Below are 24,209 nucleotides of genomic sequence, written 5' to 3' on the forward strand. Positions count from 1 at the left end.
TCTCCTAGCTCTAATCACTCAACCCAAACGATGCGACCCACTTCAGGAGCTTTTATGTATCGCATCGCAGATTTTGGAATCTCATTACAGCCTCAATATGGCAAGTGAAAGGCCAGCTACGACTAACTAACCGCTGGTTTTACCATCCGAGTTTTTCCATGTTTAGAAGATACAATACAGCAGCAGTACCCTATACATACGGACATGTGAACACAGACTGCCAGATCACTGGTATAAAGATCACACTGTCCGTGACTGCCTTCAGTTTCTTACAGTTTCTACTCTTAAGGAAGCTTTAGAGCAACAACTGGGAAAAAAGTGGCATTTCAATCAACTTTGCAATCATACAGTTCTATCTGAAAGCATTTTCATAGTCTTCTCCCTCAAGACTTGAGGGTTTGTGTTCCTCAGGTTTCTGATGCGCACCTCCCCCCAACACACATTTTAAGCCAACACTTAATAAAAATTTTTTTTAATCACGTTTAGGAGACTAAACGCACAACTACACAGAAAACGAACAAAAAACATTACATGCAAAAGAATTCACCATTAAACGTTATTTAGTGATAAGTAAAAACTGTTTTACAGGTGCCGCACTGTGGTTTGAAAGACTATTGTTACATGAAGCTCTGCAGGACACCTGTAATCACCATGTTTGTGTAAAAATCAATCCTAAAAGAAGAATATGAAGGCCTTAGAACTGCACTGACCCGAGTAAAACATTAGCGATTAACTGAAAAATGTGCAGTTTCTAAATTTAAGCAACAAATTCTACTCCATTAGAGGACCTCTAGGTCAGATATAAAGTAAAGACTGAATTCAGATTTAAAAGCTCTTTGCACTCACAGGAAGAGCAATGAAAAAACACTAAACCAATTCCACGCTGAGGGAAATAAAAAGCCAATCTATTTTCATTCTAATTTGAGAAACAAAGATATTAATACAACTCCGCCCAATTTTTCAATAGTTGCAATAATACATCTCAACATTTATATTAAATTATTAATAAGGTCTTGATATAATTAAAGGACTTCTGGTAACCTACATGAAACCACTCTGAAGCAGGAATTCCTTAAAGTGCAGTATTGCTGAAGAACACACTGTGTTGTCATTAAGTTGACAGCGGCTTAATGCAATTTCCATTTACAGGAGAATTATCTGTCTCACAGTTCAACATTGAGACCGCTGACTTGGGTGGATGAGAGATTTTGATGTGATCTCAACTGGTAAACACTGAATTTGTTTTTCACAAATTGTAAGTAAAGTTAACTGGGATATTATTATTCCGCAAAATTTTCAAAAGACTGTTATGAACATCAAACATTAGTGAAAAGAGAGGGATAATGCTGCTGAGCTCATCATCTACAACAGTGAAAAAAATTCTAAGCAGAAAGTACTGAAAAAAGAAGTCAGTGAGCTGTTCCCACACCAACCAGTACAGAATAGGCTCCACAGCTAACTGTTCCCAGCAGGTAGAAAGCTCTGCTTACTAAAATTTGTAACAACTATTCAATATATGTAAGTTCATTAACTTGTAACAAAACATCAGTTTGCAATCAGTTATGGCAGCATTTACAAGTGAGTGAGTTCTGCAATTCCTAAACATTAGTATTATTTATTTCTTCTGTCTTCCCACATAAAAGCATTCATTAACTTACATTTCCATCACTCCTCTGTCCACCTTTGTGTGTAATAACTACAACTTCCATCCATTTACGCAGGTGTTGCTATCAAAAAAAAGACAATTAATATTATTCTTCTAATTATACCATTCCATTTTAGCAAGTGACAGCATATACTTCAAGAAAAGAGAGGCAGAAATGATTGTTTGAGGGAAACAAAGGGAAAAATGATTAGTTACTTTTGTTCCCTCAGATTGAAAAGTTAATTTACTATTTAAAACCATACAGTTTACAACTTCAAATACTTTCAACTCCTTCCAAACTGAAAAGGTAGGAATATCACCTAAAAAAAAGCTGTCATTAATCTATATGCGATTAGAAGACTGAGTTTTGGGTGTGAAACGTACAGGCATCTTTCTCACATCAAGACCATGGCACTCTCCTGCTAGGAGAGTGCAATAGGGGACTGCTAAAGATTTTTATTGGAATATACCTAGGAACGTTCTTTTTTAGTTTAAATCTAAAGCACTCTACAGGAACAGCAAATGCTGAAGTTGTTACCAATTTGATTTTTATACTCTGTAAAAGCAAATATGACATTTAATTATTAAAAAAAGCCTTCAACTCTCAATCTGGTTTTACCACTAGCAATTGAAACTAGAATCTGAAACTGAAAGTCTAGTGTGTTGACTTCTAAAGGTTGCCTCAAGTTCTCTCCATATTCAAGAAAGCAAGGGTTGTAAGAGTACATACAATAAAAGGCATAAAAATTTGAAGTCAGATAGGCAATGATGACAGGCTTATACCTGTCCAATTATTTGCAACATACATGTACATATAAATATTTAAAATAGCCCTGAAAAAAGAATAGAGACTTTCCACACACACTTTAAAAGTTGAAAATGAAGTAAGAAGGGCAATACCTTTCACTAAAATGGACTTAGCCTGATAGGAGGTAAAACACACGTTCAAGGGATTACTTACTATATTATGCTGCTGGCACCTTACTTAGAAGTATAACCAAGCAGACCTTAACATAATGATGTATAACTTCACAAGATGAGAACGCCTCTTAACTTTTTGGTTTAGCAGTTCTTTAGAAATTAACACAAACTTTAACCAAGTAAATGTTTGAAGATACTCATTTTTCCTATTAATTGTGAAACAAAAACATTTTACTTGGAATTTATACATTAAGTCACTACCGAATTGTTCTTTGACTTAAAAAAAAAAAAAAAAAAAAACTAATATGAGTTAAAAGACAATTTCCTCCGAAAGACTGGAAAAAACAAAACAACACCACAATACTTGAGTGGGCTTACCATCATTTGATCACAGAATTTATCGTTAAAAGAGTTTGGAAAAAGTCTAGTGACAGATGTCAGACGATTCACAACATTTAGTGTCAGGCTTCGATAGTCTCCCAGCATCATAAGCAACGGCCTCATGTGTGTATGAATTTGATCAACTTCTATTGTAGCTCCTTCCAAGAACTGCAAGAGAGTATAGGTTCAAAATACAGCACAGAGCTTAGTGACTTCTGTGCAAGCAACTTACTTGAAATAATTTCTGCTGACTTCATTTTTTTCTTTAATTTTGTACTTTCAGAATGCAACAGTTCAAAAGATATTTATTACTAGAAATATATGCAATGAAAAGATGGAAAGCACTTTAGTATTCTTGATGTACAGCAGGATATTCCATGAAACAATCAAACAGGAGGCCTTAATTAAAGACAAGGATTGAAAAATTGCCATAGTTATAAATGAAATTTACAGTTATAGACAAACTCCCTGGGCACTACTTTATTAACAAATGGCTGTGAATCTGGCTGAAAGCAATGGAGCAAATGTCTGTTAAAATCCACACGCATAAGCAAGACACATAAAACATAAGAGAAAACCTGGCTGCAAGCAGCCAGACAGAATATTTCCTGTTATAATTAAACATCCTGTGGGCACTGATTTATCACAGGAAAAGGTGGTGGAAATGATTAGAAAAATCTCAAACCAAATACACAGGTCGGAACAACCCTTAGTTCCTATACCTCTTACCTCTCAACTGAACTGAATTGCCAGCAAGTCCTAACTAATAAGTACTTTCCCTTTCATGGCCAAGTGACATGAAAAGATGAAATCTGATCTCTAATTAGTCAACAGCCTAAGAAAATGTAAACCACCAGTATTACTATAATGATATTCCCTGTGACGTACCATCCAGTTTACACCTCATTATGAAGAGGCTGTAAGCCTTTTTATTATCATTTTCTATATTTGAAGGAAAGGTATTAAATCTTATAAAATCTTGCTGAAGTAGGTCTATCTACCAGGCCACATATCATAATGAGAGGATATGCTTTTCCCTGTCTTTCCAGCTTCTCTCACATTATAGCCTAGCATCCACAGAACAGATGCAGCATAGCACCGTTACTAATTCTGGCCCTAAATAGTACACAGACGGTGCTGTCCCTTAAGGTAACTGCAGTACTGTGATGCAGAGCTTAACTCTGCCATATTGCTTCCATTTCCAAAACCAACCATGTGTTTCTATCAATTCTTTTAGGAACAAAGAGGAAACACAAGAAAATCTTTTACAATAAAGCCAGACGTGCATTTGTGAAACTGCTAAGGAAGGCTGACACATCTTCCCAACTTTCCCAAGATCTGTAATCAAGAAGTAAAGCAGAGAGACCATGAGACTCGAAAGCAATATTGTTTTAATGCACTAACCTTTCTCATGCATGCTTCTCCTGCCTCCTGCAGTTCATTATTTGTTGAATTAAGTGCCTTGAAAAGTGCAGCAATAATTTTCTCTCTTGACTGAGGTAAGTAATTGCAGGCAGCTAGAGCATCTGCAAATATCAAAGCAAATTTCTCTTTGCTAACTCAATTTTAGAAAGAGAAGAAAAAACATAATTCTACATTTATTCTTTTCAAGCTTCTTTTACTTCATCTTGAATTACAGACTGCTAAAGCCCAGAACACTTTGCCAAAAGCAACAGGCATCATAAAACAGGAAAAGAATGGGAAGTCTATTAACAGACTTTTAAAGTTTTCCTAATGCTATATAACATAATTAGTCTAAAAATATTTTGGGTTAATTTCAGAAACTAAATCTTACTCATTAAGAAAGCAGCGATACTTCCCATTATTCTCCATTAAACTGTGACCTCTAGAGAGCAGTCATCAGTCTTCAAGCTCTCAAGTTTTCTGCTGATCTTGGGAAGACGATTGCCCTTTGCTCACAAGGACACTTACCTACATCTAATTTTGTTTATGAACTTTCACTTACTTAACGCAGCAATGCGAAGAGGTACAAGTGATGGAAGACTCTTGTAACAAGGTAGCTTCATTAAGGCAGCATCTTCAGCCTCACACAAATTCAAGAGCTCGGGAAAAAATAAACAAAGGCAATCATTTTAGCACAGCATTATGAATGATGGTTGAAACAGTATTATCAGTCATCCTTTGAGCCTTGTTTCCCCAAAGACACAGGTTTATTCAAATTACAATCCCCAAACTTCACCAACAGGCAAAAATTCTACTTGAAATTAGAGTGCAAGTTTCCATGAAAACTGATGGTTAGCCAAAGGCAAGAGAACCCACTAATACTGCCACTAAAGAAAAGTCAGGCAAAATGTAGTGTTTTTACAATTTGCCAATACCTAGCAGGTGTATTTGCAAACATGCTGCACATGTGGTACAGGGTGTAAAAGAATGTCTACAGAAAAGTTTGCCTCCTGAATCACAGTGAAATACTGAAAATACTGAGTACAGTGGTAAGAAGAGATGGAGATTAAGAGGAAAAAAATATGCTGAAAATGTCTTCAGTAATTCCTATGGTCACTGGTCACTGCCCTGAGGGATAATTCTTTCCTACAGAGCCCTCTTTGCAGGACAGTACTTTCAAAACACATGTATGTTTCTGTTAGAAAGCACTGAACAAGTTGGAAAGAAAACAATGCGAGTTAACAATGCCCATGTCTATATCCAAGAACATTATTACAGTTGAGATCTTCACAAAATCAATACACTCTCACCTTTATAGACATTTTTTGACACTTCGTCTTTGTCTTAAGAAAAAAAAATGAAGGTCCTCTGAATGGACAACTACATCCCATACTTGCCTTGCTAACTGCAATTGCTGTTGGTATCAAAGCCCTTAACTTACGTTTGGACAATACTGCTAGGAAACCAAAGGACTAGACAGTTTCTCCACATTAAATCCACATACTAGGGTTTTGCTTTTATATCTGATTTTATCCAAGCAGTTAGGGACTCAAAAACCTTAACAGAAAATATATACGTTTTGGTGGTACAACCATTGGTATCATATATATGCTGTGCATAAAATAATATTTAAATATTAAAGTTAGGGCTATTAGGACTAGGAATGTAACATCAAGATTTATTTAACACGTTAGAACATTCTACTTAGCTCAGAGCTAGCCATTCTACTTAGCTAGTCATTCTGCTTAGCTCAGAGCTTAGTCATAAAGGCAGACAGCTTCATTGGTCCACATTTCAAAAGGCAAACTCTTCATTTCCAGGGAAAGTTTAAAATACATAGGGAAAAATGTATTTGCAGCAATGAGAATTCTAATACCATCATTACTTAAGTAGCTACATTCAAATATGAGAACATAAAAAGGAAGTACCTCTGTGTAGAAAACCTTGTGTTCCACGACATTTAAATCCATTGTAAACAACCGAGGTTGCAGGGTTGTGCAAAATGTATTCCCCTCCATCAGTCCGATCTGGGCATTTGCAGGTTGATGCCTAAGTAAATGCTTTTTAGGAGGAACCATGTCTTGCAGGACCTACACAATGAAATTAAGATTACCAAACTAACAGCATATTCAAATGATCCCATAGACCTAGACAACATTAGGTATGACCACGTTTCTATTCATTTCCTACTGGGGCTCCAGATATACCTCTTTAGAAATCACTAAGCAAGAAGAAAAATGTTTCTATGAACTAACTGAATTCAGTCAGTTAGGGAAAAAACTCAGTATCTCCAAATATTATGTATCCTCTGTGAACAGATCTATGATAGTTTGTAACTTCACATAACTTTATAAACATTTAAAAAAAAGAAATTCATAGACTTAAGCGTTTAAAATGTTCAAGTCCAGAAACAAGAACATTTTAAGCTCCTAAAACATTAGAAAAAAAAGAGACGTTCAGGTAAGTTTTCTTCCCCCATTACAGCAACTTTTCACTCTCCTCCATAAACACCTTTAACAATATAAGGTATCAGCTGGGGGGCTTCTCTGTATGTTCCCAAATTGCAATAATGACATCTATAATTTTATATGCTGTGGTGGCCTTCAGGACTTACGTATGTTTATACTAGCTTTTCAATAGAACAAATGCTATCAGCTAGCAAAAAGCAATTTCAACCAGCTTCGATCTGCATAGTCTTTCTGGATATGCCTCATATTTAGATATAAAACAGAAAACACAGGGTCAAAATAAAGTGTCTATCTGGCCTGCCATCTGATTGGTAGTAGGATGCACAGTCCATAATTTCAGGAAGTAAATCACTATCAGCGCTGGCTAAGTAATGAGGCAGTACTCCAGCCACAGTATTTTAAACAATGAAACACAGTAAATGACAAACATATGCTATCAAGCCGCTAAGAACTTAATTCGCTAATGTGAGAAAATGCACTCAGAAACGCATTTTGCAAAGTCAAACTGGTAAACAACTTTAGACTTGCTTGGACTTCCAGTAAGTATTTCTGCTTACCTCTTTGTGTGGCTCCATAATCACAGTGACGCTTTTTCCAGTGACCTGTGCAAGTACTTGCAACGAATGCATAGCCTGTTTTCTCACAGTAGAGTTTGGAGAGGTTACTTCTCGAACAAGATCATGTGTCACATGATGGAAAGACTTTTCCTGTGCTGCTAGGATTTCTTCTGTTTTTTCTTCATCTTTTAAAGGAGTTGCACATCTAATCAAAAGCTGTTCTAGTGTGGTCTTTGCCATAGCAACCGCTCCATTGGAAACCTAAAGTATCATGGATTATTTTTATTTTTTATATTTTTTAAAGTACAAAACAAAAATAACAAATCTACACACTACTCAACAACAAACTTTGCACTTGTCTGTGATGAATCCTCTAGAAAAGGCACATGTTCAACTAATCTTCCCACCAATCTTTCCAAAGCTGTGAGTTGCAATGAGTGAAATCTAAGAGCTGGAACACCTTAACAGCGGTGTCACCATATGATTCACAACTGAGAAAAGATCAAGCAGCCAATTCTCTAGGTATCTGTAACTACATACAGCTTTTTAATAAGATGAACACCTCCAAACTAAATGCAGTCCAAGTTACAGTGAATCTAGAGATCTTTCACTGATCTAAATGAGACTCGTACATTTCTACTCTGAAATGAGCAAATACAATTATTACAGAAACAATACACTTTGAAGTTAAGTAAAATCAAGATCAGAAAAAACTCAGTATGTGTGAATTAAGAAAAAAAAGCTAGTTTCCCCCACATTACTTGAAACAGTACATTCATTCTTTACCTCTCCAGTTAGATCCATCATAACAAAGAGAAGTGCCTTCAGGAAAGTCTGCTGGTTCTGGAGGACCCAAATTAGTGGAAGCCGTTCCATAAGAAATTTAATCGACACAACGCCTCCTAGTTTAGCATACCAAGCTTGTTCGTAACAGCAAGCACACAAACGTTCCACAATGTAGGAAAACAAGGGAAGCTGACAAGCCTGGAAACAAAGAATTCTATCAGTTTGTTTTTTCAGCTCATTGGTATCCTCTGAAATTTTAGAAACAAAATTCAGCTGTCTGAAACTAGATAATTTAATTACAAATTTTTTCTAAATAAGAAAATTATGCATAATATTACCCTTTCCTTTGACCCCAAGATGATGCTTGCAACATCAAATATCACTGCTAGAGCCACCTCTCCTATTTTGCAGAGCTCCTTCTCCTCATAAGCCATGCAGATTGCTATGGCATCAATAAGCACCAAGGGATCCATGCCTTTCGACCCATTTTCTTCGCTATGAAACATGGCTGTGCTAGGCTGGCTTCCAACCTGATAGCACTGCAGCAGAAAAGGACCTGTAATTTGTATAGGGAGAGGAAGAAGAAAAAGATAAAACAATGGCTATTGAAATATGAATAGTCTTTCAATTAAATTTTACTACTTTTCTGACTAGAGGATGGCAAAAACAGTAAGCAATGTGTCAATTTGCATATAAATGGATTGCAAGGCATTCTTCACTCTTAGAAGAAAAAAAGATTACATCTACTTGAATATTTTCTTCTATGCACTACACTACACACTGCAGAGGCCTGCTAAGAAGTTTTAATTAAAACGAAGAACCTTAAGAAATTCAGATTACATTAATACATGTCATACAGTCTAACTCCAAACAAAAAGTTTACTTCATAGGTAGAAGACGCTACAGTGCTTTGCATTTATTTAGTTCCTCTAATAGTCCCTCAAAACTGCAAGCAAAAACAACCCAATTAAAAACCACCTGCAAAAATAACTGCATCTATCAAGTTACACAAATGCTCTGGAGATATACACTGTTCCAAACCCTATTTATTTTATTTGCTTCAGCATTTTAAGAGTATTATTACGTAATGTTTTTGAAAACTTGCTTAACAATTTTCACTGCTCTATTATTTATAAATAGTTAAAAAATATTTCAGCCACAGAACAAAACCCAACACAACTACCCAGAATATCACTTGTTATAATAGTCATAACAAGATATAACAATAACAAGAATAATACTTGTTATAATAGTCAGTAGTGTTAAGTAAAAAACTTCTCTACCCCTCTCATGACCACAAAATCTTTAGGCCACTTCACTTACCACACTGCTGAGCTACCGCCACCATTGTATAATGGCGGATCAAGCTGGCTACAAAAGGCAGAGCACTCGGTCTCAGATCTTTGATGACTGCTGACATGAATGCCCCTGTCAAAGCCTGCTCAAACGTTTTACGAGCTGGAGTATCCTGAGCTTTGTACCGATGCGAAATAATTACACTGGGTATGGACTTCTCAGTAAAGCTGAAAGACAAAATTAAGTTCATTATAATCCTAAACTGCAGTATTGGCAGCTCAACCATGAACATCATCAAGTACTTGATTTACAGTTTGCTCTTGATATTAAACTTCTTTTCCACCTCCCATTTTCTCCTCATTTTGATAGAGCTAGACCGGTTCACTCAGTTGGTATTAATTTTGTCAACCACTGGTCTCAAACATGATGGATAGCTCAATTTCATCATGAACATTTAAAGCCAGTGGTTCAGAAGAAGCCACATATATTCCAAATAATAGGTATACAGGCTTCACACTACAACTCAATTACAGAATGTCATTTTCAATATTTTGACATTTTCCCTTTTTTAAAATGACATTTGATTTTAATCTTTCAAGACTGAAACATTACTTATCAAATCACTGCCCCAACAGAACCTATTCATTGCAAAGCTATATTTATGTCAAGTTTAACAAGTCCCAATTATAATAGCAACTATGCTCTTTAGCAACACTTACTATACTGCAACTCAAAGTCAGCACACACTTTGTAGGCAAAGATGTGAAAGTTGTCTAAAAGCAATGAACTTACTAAGTATCGATGACTCAAATTTTAAAAGATGTAAAAAATAAAAAAATCCTTAACTGCCCTAAGACAAACAAAGTCATATATCAAAACTGATCCATCCATGAACATCAGCTGTGTGTATGTGACTATGCTACAGTTTGGTCACTAAATGGAAACTTAATTTTGTATCTCTTTCACTTTGGTAAAAAGTTAGAAGCACACACAGAACATTAAAATCTTATCTTTGAAACACTATTAAACATCAGAACACTTCAATTATTTAAATATATTAAACTACAATTAAATTTTTAAGAAACTGTCTTGTCATACCTAAAGATTGTGCATTGGACCGTGAGTAGGGGAAGAAAATAAAAATTTGGAACATTAACAGATGTTATTTGCATTAAATAACATGCAGATAAAACTAAGAGGAAGATTTGAAAAGCCCTGCATCAATTTAAAAGGAAGCACGATAAACCAAAAGGTAAAAACACCACGCAGAATACATTGTTTAGATTAACCATTCTCTCTAAGTTAGGTTACTCTAAAGACACTATAAATTTTACATACACATTTACGTTTAAAGAATTATCATACTTGGGATGCGCCAGAAGTTGATATAATGCATGCTTATTATCATCCAAGCTCATCATAGCTACTAAGAAACACTTGATTACTTCCCAGGCTTGCCTCCGATAATACGGCTCTGTGTTAGCACTCTTCAAGCAGTCCAGAGCAGTTTCAATTGCCTACAACCAAGAGAGAAGAAAAAATAGTAATAAAACACTATTTCTTAATATTTATTGTGAAGTGATTAATCAAGGGAACGGTATTGTTAATACATATTAAAAATCACTTAAAAAGCACATACTATTTGGACTGCCCAAATTAAGAAATACAAAGAATGCCTGACATCAGTGGAATGATCATTAGCAACTCCTAAAACTTTTCGCATTTTTGTCTGCAAAGTCTGACAACTCAAAAAAAACACAAAAACAAAAAACAAACAACCTAAACCAACAAACAAAAAGAACTAACACACAGAAGTGGGTTTAGATTCTGTTTCTTCATTACGGAATAAATGAATTAGAATTCTCCTTGTCTAACTGGAGGGATATCAAAACATATTCAAGTATGTGTGAGATCCTAAAGCCTACTTTTAAGCATGTAATGTCTGTAACGTTGAATATTTATTAATTCATATCTAGAATTGATGGCAGACAGCACACATTTGACCAATTTTTTTTTTCTTTATAAGCAAACAAACTTTCAAAGAGTCTGTAACGAAGCAAAACTGAACAAGGTAATTTCTTCGCACAGAAGATGTCCTTACTTCTCAAAAAAGTCCTTACCTTTTCCATAGGGAGCTGAATAGATGCTTTACAGTCTGAAAATTCTATTGTAATGCTGGGTCCTTGAATTTCTGTGACCACATATTGTAGTTTCTGTGATTCCTTTAACATTTTCCTGTTACTTCCACCAAATTTGCCAAGTACGCGATAAGCCACATGAGAAATGCTGTCTGCAGGATTGCGCAGTGTACGCCACAAAGCCTGTAAGTATTTTTAAATGTGACATGGTCAGAACAGCCTCACTTCACAATTTTTCAACTTATAATGTATAAAAATAAAAAATAAAAATGAAGCAAAACATTTATTCTCTTATCTAGGTATTTGATACTGCATAACCTCCAGGGAAAAAAAAACAAAACACTTATCCTAGATGGAATAAAAACAATAAGTTCACAACAGTTAAACTGTAAACAGATTGTCCTAAGCACAGTTATAGATTAGACTAATATAATCAGATACAAAATCTTTGCAACACTGACATGTAATTTTGTATTTATTGTTAATATTAGATGGACAACATTATGAATTTAATTAAAAACAGGAAACTAAAAAAACACCACCATGGGCCAAGTTAAATAACCTCAAAGAGCTAGTTTCAATATCTAAAAAGAAAGCAAGGCAATGTAGACTATATGCTAGCACTATTAGAGGAAATAGCCACATTTAAAATGGTGTTCCAAATTTCAGCCATGCCATCTTCACTGGATATATAAGATCGTAGATAGTTGTCAATCATAATATGCTGAAAGCAATTTGTTTTGACTGTTCTGTTTTCAAGAAATTAGCAATTTTTAAACATTTTCTGTACTAATTCATCTTAAACATAGCGATATTCTTCCTACCGAGTCCCAATTTTTAATTTTAACCTCTTAACAGGGGGTAGAGAAGAAAAGATTAATTCGCTTTTAAAATTTTCAGAATTTTCAGTTTAGCAGCATAACACCAAATGGTGTTTTGCACACAAATCAGACAGGCATGGTTCTCACAACAGTTTTTTCAAGTTTTTATAACCAAAGTTTCACATAAAATTCTAATGTTTAGTGAATCAACGACCTCTTGTGGTTTAACAGGAAACAACACATTTACCTGCATAAGCTCAGCTCGAACTGGTTGAATATGATCATACAGAAAGTCTGGCTGCAAGTTATCCACGCACAATTCAAGAGTTCTTAAGCCCTGGCTAACCAGGGTTTGAGATCCATTAAGAGCTGACACCAAGGGATCCATCAGCATTGGCAGATAAGGGAGCAATGAGCTCAGACGAACTGGCACCGTGAGGCAGAGCTCTACAAACAAGTCCTTCATGTGTTGTTTATGAAGACCACTTTGCAACATATTAAGTCCTGAAAATCATTGATAAATTACACATTCAAAAGAAAATGACAGTCCACAGTTAATTGTTCAAAAATTGCTATTTCCTATACTTAAAATAACCTGGCATTTAAAATCATGTAAAGTTCATATCTCTAAGGAATGTATTTAGAAAATATAGTACGTTCATAATTACAACTTCCATCTACGGATTTTATGCATTGAATGTTTTTGTAGGTACATGCATATACAAAAAGAACAGCTATGCATACACTGAAATTTAATATTAAATAAATGTTAAAATAAAGTAGCTTTTGAATACAGTACACGAAAATAAAAAAAAAAAGATTGTTGACCCAAACCTTAATTTTGTAGCGATTTAAAAAATTCACATGGAGAAAATTGTTTAAAAAAAATATCTGGACTCTTGGAAATGAACATGAAATGCGTATGGGTCATACACTGTCCCATACACACTAAACACATTCCCCAACTTACTGCACACACAGAGCAGGAAGATTTCATATATTCCACAAACGTAGATAGCAGCTCTACACTGACATGCATTTTACACAATGAGTCATACGTAACATATATATTTGCTAACTACAATAAAAATCGCCCCTGCAAGTTTCTTAATTCTAAATCATGTACATTTATATTTCAACAGTGCTTTGTGTAACTTCAGAAGACAGAAGATAGACATATGCAAAGTAAATGCAAAGATTTCACTCTCCTGAAATTGCTCTGATTTAGGTTGCCTTTACGTTTAAGTAGTTCTGCATGTCTCCTTGGGCATCTCTAATATCTCTGGAAGATAACACTTGTAAGCATATATGCTAATTTAATCAAACTGATTCATATTTCCATTTCTTTTTGGAAACTGACACTAATCGTGTTTATATTTGTCATGCACCGGCAGGTGTGCACACATCCTCAACTCCAGGACAGCCAGAGCTTCTCTGTAACATTCTTCCCTTAATATTGGTGATGGCCTGGCAACCTCGCTTCTGCTACTATCCTACACCTCATTCTTCATGCTAATAAAATTATCCATTGCAAAGCATGAAATAAACAAACACCCAACAGTCCCAAAAGAGAAAGCAGAAAACAAGCAGCAGAAGTTGTGAAGCAGCCAGAGCTATGGAGCCTGAAGCAGATGAGAGTAAATCCAAGATATTTAATCAAGTGCTAAGCTCAAAGTCAGCAGCTACTTATCGGAGTTAGGGCTTTGTGTTTTTGATGTTTGTTTGTTTTTAATTACACAATATAATTTTATTACTAGTATTCACACAAAAAGATCAGAAACTGCACGGGGAAATAAAGGTATTGCTCTACCTTGCAGTAAGTTTGGTAACAGCGGCAAGAATTCTTGATATAACAGATCATGACTGCCTCCTCCAATAGATCTGAACAGTGCTCTGAGCAGCAGGAAATAGTTATAAGGCTCTTTGGCAGTCTGTGCAAGTTCCATAGAGCTGTTCACAATCTTGTGTAAATGTGGCTATAAAAAAAATAAAGCTTTAAGATTAATAAATCATCAATTTCATCATCATTGCAGTGTAAGAGTTTAGCATGAGACAAGAATTTCAAATCAAAAACCTTCAGTTATTCCAAGTAATGTGATACCACCCTAATTTTATAACTACTTGAGGAATTGTTAAAAAGTAAATCTGTTATTTGAGCAGCACCAAGAAACAATAGTATTCTTTAGTTAATTAAATGCTGCTTTCACATTAGCCAAACAATCAAGTCCGTTTGCTACTCTAAGCACTAATTGTATTAAAATAAAAAAAACTTCTACAAATCTGAGGTAACAAAACAGATTTGCTCCAGAGAACCTAAGGATGGTAGCAGAATTGTCAGAATGATAACAGAAGACATTTCACAATATGAGTTTACTCCAGATCTAACTTCATCATTAATCCTTAAATGTTGTGAATGTTAAAAATTTACTTTAAAGACTAACTTTACAAGGAAAAAACAGTTACAGAACCAAAAAATTAAGACTCAGTGGCCTTTTAGAGCAGTGGACATTAACAGTTTGCAGCCAGGAATCATTAAAATTAGTTGCTAAACACAAGAATTCTCCCAGATGAGGTAGAAACAGTGACACAATTCTGGATTTTATTGAGATCTAGAAGTATTCTACACTGCTATGCAAATGCTGCAAACAGCCTTCATCATTCAATTAAATTGTCTACCCAAGGCCCATATCATCAATCCTGATGAAACAAAAACGTAACGAGCATGAAACTGTGAAGGTAGTAAATCACATTCTTTAAATTGGATCGCCAGCTTATAAAATCCAAATGACCTCAATTTTGATGACAAAAGAGAAGAATTTAACCAAGATTATACGAATATTGCATCATATTAGTCATGAAAATCACTTCACATTACTGTAATTATTCAAAGAAATAGGGGAAATAGTTATATCTACTCTGTTCTACACAGAAAACAACTACTGAACTAATCCTGCTACAGCAAATCATTAAGAACAGAAACCATTATTATATAGTTATCTGTATCACACATTGTGTTTATTTAAAGGTAGGGAGAAAAGAAATTGAGGGTCACGTTGTGAGAAGGAGTACTGTTCTACTACTATTGTGAAGTTTTTCTGTATATAGGCAGCTGCTATTTTTATTAAAAAGCACTCTCGTTTCAAGCTCAGAACACAGTGTTTCTAAGCTCAATGAAAGAGATGATGCATTTTCAACATACAAAATGGATTTTTTAAATAAACAAACATGTTGTTAATAGAAAAAAAGAATTCCTCAATGCAAACTTTTCAACACCACAGAAGTATGTTTTTAACTCGAGGTACATGTCATTACTGAACATGATATAAATGAACAAGATTCACCAACACACAAACAAGAGATACCAATCTAATCAAAAGCCTTAAGTTAATATGGAACAACAACAAAAAAAGATACACCTATCCTGACTGTTAAGTTATGAAGGTTTATGACCACAAGTATGTTTCAGTTATTTAGACTCAGAATTAGCACATAACTTTAGTTTTAAATGTTCACAGGAACTCTTATAAATACGGCAATGAGGTATTCGGTGTTTGAATAATGGTGCTAACAGTAGTTCAAACATGAAAAGACTATCAAACGAAAGAGATAACAAAAAGTTTCTTCAAACATCTGAAGAATGCATTAAGAGACAAAAAAGATTCATTTTTTTTTACTCCAAATGACCTTTACCTTAAGCATTTGTTCATTTTCAGCTGCAAATAGCGAAACTGAGCCAAAGACTAACTTGAACAGCTTGAGATACAGATTGGAGAGTTCCACATTAGAGCCCATTTCTGGCAGTCGATCCAGAAGATACTCTACCAAAATTGTTGCAAAGAGTGCAGAGGTAGTAGGGTTTGCCAAAAAGGAATTGGCAACAATCTATAAAAGGGAACCACAAAGGAATTAATGTCGCTGTAATGAAAGGAACATAGGAAATTAAAACACTACCAATTTAAAACAAACAAGAAAAGACCAACTTTTCCCCCTATCTTCACTGCTGTGCAAACAATTCAGGTTATTCTCAATGGAAAATAACCGTGTACGTAATTTAAATATCCAAGTTAAAGTTTATATTTTAGATGTATACAATTGGAAGTGTGCTCTGTAAAACAGCAGAACAGAACATTAACACAACAACCTTTCAGACAGAAGAGGAATTTCAAAATGTTCAATACCTTTCATGAATAAAAGTCCACTCATATCTTCCCTGCTTATCTGAAGTGCTTATATTTGCATTGTATCACTTACTCTGTAAATTTTTGAAAATCCATCTTTACAAAGCATTTTATACACTGTTTCAAATCAAATCCAGCATGCTAATTTCAGCATTATTATTTAATAATTCATCTTCAGCCTTACGTGTTTTAAGGAATGAGCTATTTTCTACAGGCTGGTTATTATCAATGGGTGGGAAAACAAACAAAATACCTGAAGAGCATAATTTTTTGAGATTCTCTCCACCATATAAGGAACGGTAGTTTGAAAGATTTCTTTAAAAGTTAAAGGGTTCATCATTGTGAAGACACCAGCAAAATGCTCCAGAACTTCCTTTTCCTCTTTCATTCTGACTGTCTGACAGTTGGCTACTCGAACGTACGTCTGTCCATTTCCTGCTATTTGAACCTATAGCAATTTGGAAAAAAAAAATTTGGAGCAACTTTTTCCCCACTATTTTTAAAGTATCTTGCAATTAAAACTGACATTATGCAAGATTCACATGCATGCTTTATACAATTAAAAATCACAAAAGCCACCATTGACAATAAGAATAGTAAAACGGAGTGTGTTCATCACAAACTTTAAAATCATGGAGTCAGGAGTGGAAAAAGACAACAGCAGGAGATATCAGTGTATTTGTAAAATTACTTAATTCTAAATCATACATTTACATTTCAACAGTGCTCTGTGTAATGTCAGAAGATAGACATATGCTAAGTGAATACTTTAACTGATAACTAAACTAAAAAAAAAAAAATCATTTGAACACCAATAGATTTAATCGTCCACATAAAAGACCAAGATTTTTACAGTCTGACCTGCCAGCATAAAAACAAACAATGATAACTACTAAAACAATAATTTGTTTCTTGCAAGTGATAAGTACTTTGAAATTCATAAGGTTTCCCACTAAATGTAGTCCTGAAATTAAAGACTTCATGAAATATACTACACACAAAATTTGTATTTTAGCTGACAAAGAAATCCATGTTAGAAGATATAACACAGAGAAATTGTATAAAATGAAAGTGCCATTGGTCAGGTTACATACCTGATAAATATCTAAAGCTTGCATTGCATATTTTACTAGTTTTATATAAATTTGAGTCTCCTTAGGTTGCAATTGCTTATTGGGAATGAATTGTGCTTCTGAAAGAAGACAAAATACAACAGTAGTTACTTATTAAAAATACAACATGCTTTAATGCTAGACATAGAATTACAAAAGATAAGCGTAATTAAATAGTATGAAGCTTTACCGCCAGGAGCTTTGCATGATGTTATGCCCCACGTGATTGTCTTGACACCACAGACCAAGGTTTTTACTAAGCTTCGGCAGTCTGTGACCTGGAATGTCTGTTTGTCCTCTTTTTCTTTCTCCCCTTGTTTTTCAAACACAGGCACTGGTGCAGGGGCCACTGGAGTGGCCGGGGCAGGAGATGGAACAGGAACAGGTGCTGCGTTTGCTGCTGTTGGTACTCCAGGCAGTGCGGCTTCAGCAGCCCCAAGTTCAGACTGTGGCTTGCATTTTTTAAAAATTACAGAAAGCTGGTATCGTGCTATAGTATGAAATTTCAGAACAAAAACCTACGGGCACAAAGAGGAAAGGCCAATAGAAGAGCAGAGAGGAGAGGGGGAGGAAAAAAAGAAAGTAAGTTTCTTCTTCACAGAATGTTCTAAATTTAATACTAATACTTCATGTCAACATAAACCAGTAAAATTTACAACTGTGTTTCTGGAATCATTCAAATGACTGCAAACATTTTTAAGCATATCAAAAAGTATGTTTTCTTTAAACAAGTTCAAACAATAAAAATATTTGCTGAAAACTAAAAGCTGATCTCTCTACAGTTATATTTAACTTAAAATGAAAAGCAACTTGAGCTTATTTTTAAAAGTAAGACTTACTATTTCAGTCTATTGACTACTAAGCATAAAAAGCTAGAATCTGTCAGTTAATAAGATGCCTAAAACTAAAATATAAACTGACAGTGCATGTAGCACATCAGATTTAAAAAGCAACAATCAATTCAAAGAACAGTGGTCCCCAACACTTTTGCCTCTTGGCTGGCACCAAACAAGGCTCATGTTGCAAAGGTTTCAGTTTAAAGTTTTCTGTACCTTTTAAATGAAATAAAATAAGCTGTGCTGGGGCACTGTTTAGTAGTTCAAGGATAATATCAAATAATCTGGAGATGACTAAAATGACCTCCTTAGTGCATTCAGAATGATGACAGTCTGTGACACGGAAGCGTCAAAGACGGAGGGGACGCACTAAACCCAGAATTTCTAGATCTCTCTTTCCAAAAAAAAAAAAAAAAAACCAAAAAAATAGCCATATGGTTTGGTCAGTCATCTTAAAATGTTAAGACCAATTTGATTTATATTTCAAAACATGCTCTCACATCCCAAAAATAAGATTATTAAACAAGCATTTACACTAGAAGCACTTAACTTCACAATTGAGTGCAACTTTAGGTTGTGACAGGAGAAATACTAGGCAACATTTTTCAGTTAACAACTTGGCTACATCAAGCAGGTGGAGTTTCACTTGTACTACACCATGGTTGAGAGCTTTTAGAGCACGTCTGATGATTCTATGATTTTTAAAAATAATAATAATAAAAAAAAACACTCCTCCATATAAAAGAGAACCCTTAAAAGCATCAGCATGTCTTGAAAACGTGGGGTTTTCACATCTTACAGATTGCATTGGTCTATGCCAAGAACCTGTGAGATAGTTGTCTTTCAGGATTTCACTATCCAGAAAAGAAAAAACAAACCATCCAAATAAAAAAATAAAAGTCATAAGGCATAATAAATATAATCCTTAAATTATAAATTTAAGCAGGGAAAGAGAGGAGATTACAACTAAGGCATAAAAAAATTAAGCAATTCCTATCAGCACAGGCATTTAGATTCCCACTTTGAAACAAGTCACTCAATAAATAAGCTGAGTTGGCAAAGCATCTCCACTGTACATAACACATTATCCCAGTTGCATAGAAATTCAAAAAGCCCTTCTCTGAACTACAGAAAATAAAACAGGATGCAGACTGTTTCTGCATGTTGTCCTTTCTGAATGAGAAAGCAAAGTGCAACTGACAATACAAAATAATAGTATATTCAACTTATTATCAAAAATATGAAACAAATCAATACCTCCAGCATTCTCATAAGTATGTCTCTACCATTTCCATTTTCCTGTTCACTTTTAGACCGGATACAGTCTACCAAATTTAGCAGAAGCTTGCAAGACATTGTCTGAATACTGCTAGGCAAGGACTCGTCATCAATGTTCTTGGCAAATAACTGGACAGCAAGGGAGAGATCATTGAGTGGTAAATGCTGTCGGACATGATGCACCAGGTCTGCCAGTGTGCTATACGCAAGCGGTCTATCAGTAAAAACAAGAAATGAAGAAAACACTTTGAGGACAATTATAATTGTTGCTAATTGGACTTAACCAATAATTACTGCCTGAAGCTATTTTCAAGATTCTAAACTAAAACTTCCTATTTTACATGCAAACACGGTTCACACAGCTTTTTTTTTTTTTGAGCAAATTAGGATGTTTTAAACCACATATGAAGCAGAGCCGGCAAGCTCTTTCACAAATAATCCTTGATGACTCATGATTTCAAAAGTAGTTATGAAAACTGATAAACTCTGAAAAAAATTTATTTTCAAACACTAGGTTTAAACATCTAATAGACGGAACACTCCTAAACCTAGTACGTCTTCAATAAGGTACAGTTGGTTCTGAAGCAAAAGGAAATAAGTCTTCTGGTATACATACCTGAATTTGGTTAGCAAAAGCACCTAAAAACTAGTAGACCATTGAAGACACAGAAAGTACACCTTCTCCTTGTTTTTCTTTTTTTTTTCCCCTCCAATTGTAACGTGAACAAGTTTTAAGGTACTTATTGACAAAACAATTTAAGTGTCATTCAGATTTTACACTGGACACAACCTTAGGTAGTAGTTTCAAGACATATTGGGAAGATACTGAGTTGGATTTACTGTGACCATTGTTTTGGTTGCTTTCTGCAGTTCAAGTAATTTTCACTCACCGATTCATCTCATTTTGCCCTATGCTCACGCTGTGCTATTCAAGTGCTAAAAAACAACCATGCCTTACAGCAGCAGAAGCCCATCCAATATTAGAAACTAATGAGGGAATGTAGAATAATTCAGGGATTTAAGTGATAAGACAAGGGGTAATGGCTTTAAACTAATAGAGGAGAGATTCAGATAAGGTATTAGGAGAAAAATCTTTGAGTGTGGTAAGGCACTGGAACAGGTTCCCCCAAGAAGCTGTGGATGCCATCCCTGGAAGTGTTCAAGGCCAGGCTGGATGGGGCTTTGGGCAACCTGATCTAGTGGGAGGTGGCCCTGCCCATGTTAGGGGGGTGGAACTGGGTGGTCTTTAAGGCCCCTTCCAACCTAAACCATTCTGTGATTCCATGAAAATGAGTTATATAAATATTTCGAATTCTGTACAGACATAGTACTAAGTATCAATTAATCTTGAAAGAAACTAGCCCTGGCGGGCACTCAGGAAGATATTCCAACCTTTCTGTCATACCTCAGTGTCTCTCGGGCAGTATATCCAGAGCCAATTAGTATAGATTCATCAAAGAGCTTGTCCATACATGGAATAAATTCTATAATATTAAAAAAAAAGAAAAAGAAATTGAAGGCTATACATAATGATTAGCAAAAAAAAAAATCAAAATAAATTAGTTAAGCATCAATCCACTTATCCTAGATATTTAAACCAAAGTCAGAAAGTTTCACTATAAAATTTATCCCTGGAGCTTACAAGAAACAGCTTCATTTGTAAGCAAACTTTCAACTAACCTCTGGTAACTCTACTGGTTCCTTGAGTTAACTTTACAGTATGCAATCAAAGCAACGGCACTAATACAGTAAAAACAGTTACAGGTGGAAAAAGAAAAAAATGCTTCCATTAATTTCAACTTTACGGAATTTTTTAAACATAACTAACAAGTTATTGCCAAGGATGAGTTTGGACAACACTGTCCAATGCAACTCTGTTTTGTGGGGCATCTACCACATAAGCTCTATCCCAAATATGAGAAAAAATATATATGCATCTTGGGATACAAGGAATAAAGGGGAGATAACAGTAACAAGTTCAAATGAAAAAGCAAAATCAAAGAAGCATTTTCTTTCTTTCTAAATACAGAATTCAAAAAGTTAATTAGGAAAGTCTACCCTAAAGGCAGATGATGGCAATGAAAGGAAGGGTTGATTGTTCCCACCTTCAAATAACACGACAAGCTAAAATTTATTAACAAATAAGCAAAAACTCAAAGAGAAAGAGGGGCACTCAGCAACCTTTATTCTTCAGATTTCCAAATGATATTCTAGATAAAAATTCAGCATTTTCTGAATGAAATTTGAAATGGCCTACAAATCATTGAGGTCCACTTAAATGAAAGAGATAACATGGTAGGCTGTCTTTGCTTTTACGAGAATGTTACATTCTGCAAAAATATCGGGGAAGAGAAAAGGAGAGCATCAGCATTGTTTGGGCCGCAGGGAAAGAGATCTGGAAGACTCAGAGTGGAAGGCACAAATAAGCAATGGGAATAAAGAAAGACTTTAGATGCAAAGACAATTCATTATTTTACAAGGCAACCACCACAGCACTCATGTCATGAGATTAATTTCAGTTATAGCTGACCAGTAATACTGTGGAGGAAAGAGATGGATCAAAAAGTTGCTTGGCAGAGAGGGGGAAAGAAAGAAAGAAAAAAAGCAAAAAGGCAAAACAGTCCAAAACAAATAGTATGCAGTGTACCTCTTAAATACACAGAAATGATTGAAATCTTTCCAGTTTATAAATACATTATAAAAAAAAGTAATACGTACGGCTCCTCAAATCTGTTGTTAAAATGTGCTTAGCAGCAATCAGAAGCTCCTTCCGGAGGTGGGCTGTTTCTGCTGGACAATTGGAGAGTAACTGCAACATTCCTTTTACCATTTGCTGAGAGTATTTAGCCACTAATTCCTATTAAAAAAATAATGAGAATACAATTATTATGACATTCTACTTTAAAGCTCTGCTTTACATTTGCAAAACAGCATTCAATTAAAATTCACTGATTTCTCTTTAGGAAGATTACTGATAAAAATAAAACGCAGTAAATGCAGTAGCCATTCCATAAGTGCTTGAGGGAGGTACCACAACATTTTTATTTTGCATTCACATAAGAATACTTCTGAAAGGAGAGCCAAGTAAAGCCCTATGGTCCTACTTGCTACTCATTTGCTCTTCTCTCCAACCCCTGATGCACTGCAGCCATTCTAGTAGACTTTCCACCATATAGTAACTAGAGATCTGTTGCAATAAGAGTAATAACAAAAATACAGCCTACCTGGTAAATTCTTATGATGTAAGCCAAAAAAGACAATGTTTTAATTTGAGCAGCGATAAAATCAGCGTACAATTCCTTGTTATAAAGTTTATGTTGCCTGAAATGAAATTGAACAGTAGTTAACTATTCTTTTCCTCCTCTTTAATACCTTCATCCAGAAAATTCACAGAAGTATCAAATTACATCATCTTAAACAGGTTTCTGCCTCGTAAGGAAATAAATTCATCATGGGAGAGCCCAACTCTCTGCCATTCAAATTCCCAACATTTTATGCTCTAAGTAGAAATGCACAGCCCTGAGGCAACCATACAATTTTCAACTCCCTACAGAAAACCAAGCTAATACATTGGCATCAAACAGTTGGCTCCCTTCCCCTAACTGGGGCCATTTTTTCTCCAAGCAACATTCCCTCCCACAGACTTGTTAGTCTCTCGAGTTTCTCGAGTGGTTTTTTCAACCACTTATTCAGATCGTCTGGGAAGATAGGGAAAGACAGAGGTATTACTCTTGCTGCACTTCTCAGCACTACTTGCTGCTCCTTAGAAACATCTGTCTATAAAGCAGGTAGAACAGCAGCCAGATACCTGCAACGTCACAAAGCTTCACCCAAGCTAGGCTTGGAAACACAAAACTGTATCACCAGTGGCTCCTAAAGATAAACAACTGCAAAGTCCTAGCTAACATGATCACCATTGCATACTATCTGTGGTAATACAGATTTCTGTCAGAAACTCTGTTAAAAAAAAAATTCACTGTCAATTAAGAAATTGGGATCTACTGCACTACTGCATATATCTTCAGTGACATATGATGGAAATATTCAAATTTGCCAATTATTTCAACTACAGAAGTGTTATCATAGGATAATTTTACGTCAAATAATCATAGTGCATTTGATCTCAAAAGTAGCTAAGACCAGAAGCAAACAATAAAAGGTTTGAGACAAAAGTATTTTGGGCAATCTTGAATGGCAGGTTAAGAAGTCTATTCCATGTATCATCAAAATAATACTAAAATGCTTACCTGGCTTGAGCTGAAACTTGTATTATAATAGTGTTCATAATCAAGGGCACAAATTCAGCTACCACATTGTGAATGTTCAGTTTGTAGAGCTTTAAAAAAAAAAAAGTATTAGAGAAATTTACAGCTCACAATTGTGTTCAA

General features: G+C 35.1%; 1 protein-coding gene across 7 annotated transcripts in view; it reads right to left on the reverse strand.

The window, feature by feature from the left end:
- Positions 1-24,209, reverse strand: part of TRRAP (transformation/transcription domain associated protein) — a 97,639-nt gene that overhangs the window by 59,619 nt on the left and 13,811 nt on the right. For 5 of the 7 annotated variants that reach the window (XM_083800274.1, XM_083800273.1, XM_083800277.1 and 2 more), the window contains 22 exons: positions 24,069-24,157; positions 23,046-23,142; positions 22,540-22,678; positions 21,227-21,305; positions 19,801-20,035; positions 17,898-18,225; positions 17,690-17,787; positions 16,849-17,043; positions 16,108-16,299; positions 14,228-14,393; positions 12,665-12,921; positions 11,579-11,779; positions 10,797-10,975; positions 9,486-9,685; positions 8,501-8,718; positions 8,163-8,360; positions 7,377-7,637; positions 6,280-6,441; positions 4,914-5,010; positions 4,352-4,473; positions 2,945-3,115; positions 1,659-1,727 (listed from right to left, as the gene is read on the reverse strand). In XM_083800274.1, the coding sequence (XP_083656400.1) occupies positions 1,659-1,727; positions 2,945-3,115; positions 4,352-4,473; positions 4,914-5,010; positions 6,280-6,441; positions 7,377-7,637; positions 8,163-8,360; positions 8,501-8,718; positions 9,486-9,685; positions 10,797-10,975; positions 11,579-11,779; positions 12,665-12,921; positions 14,228-14,393; positions 16,108-16,299; positions 16,849-17,043; positions 17,690-17,787; positions 17,898-18,225; positions 19,801-20,035; positions 21,227-21,305; positions 22,540-22,678; positions 23,046-23,142; positions 24,069-24,157 (3,753 nt within the window). The remainder of the gene's footprint in view (positions 1-1,658; positions 1,728-2,944; positions 3,116-4,351; positions 4,474-4,913; positions 5,011-6,279; positions 6,442-7,376; positions 7,638-8,162; positions 8,361-8,500; positions 8,719-9,485; positions 9,686-10,796; positions 10,976-11,578; positions 11,780-12,664; positions 12,922-14,227; positions 14,394-16,107; positions 16,300-16,848; positions 17,044-17,689; positions 17,788-17,897; positions 18,226-19,800; positions 20,036-21,226; positions 21,306-22,539; positions 22,679-23,045; positions 23,143-24,068; positions 24,158-24,209) is intronic. The other 2 variants (XM_083800278.1, XM_083800276.1) reach the window with 1 other exon arrangement.

Source organism: Anser anser (assembly GCF_964211835.1).
Source record: "Anser anser genome assembly, chromosome: 15".
Lineage (NCBI taxonomy): Eukaryota > Metazoa > Chordata > Aves > Anseriformes > Anatidae > Anser > Anser anser.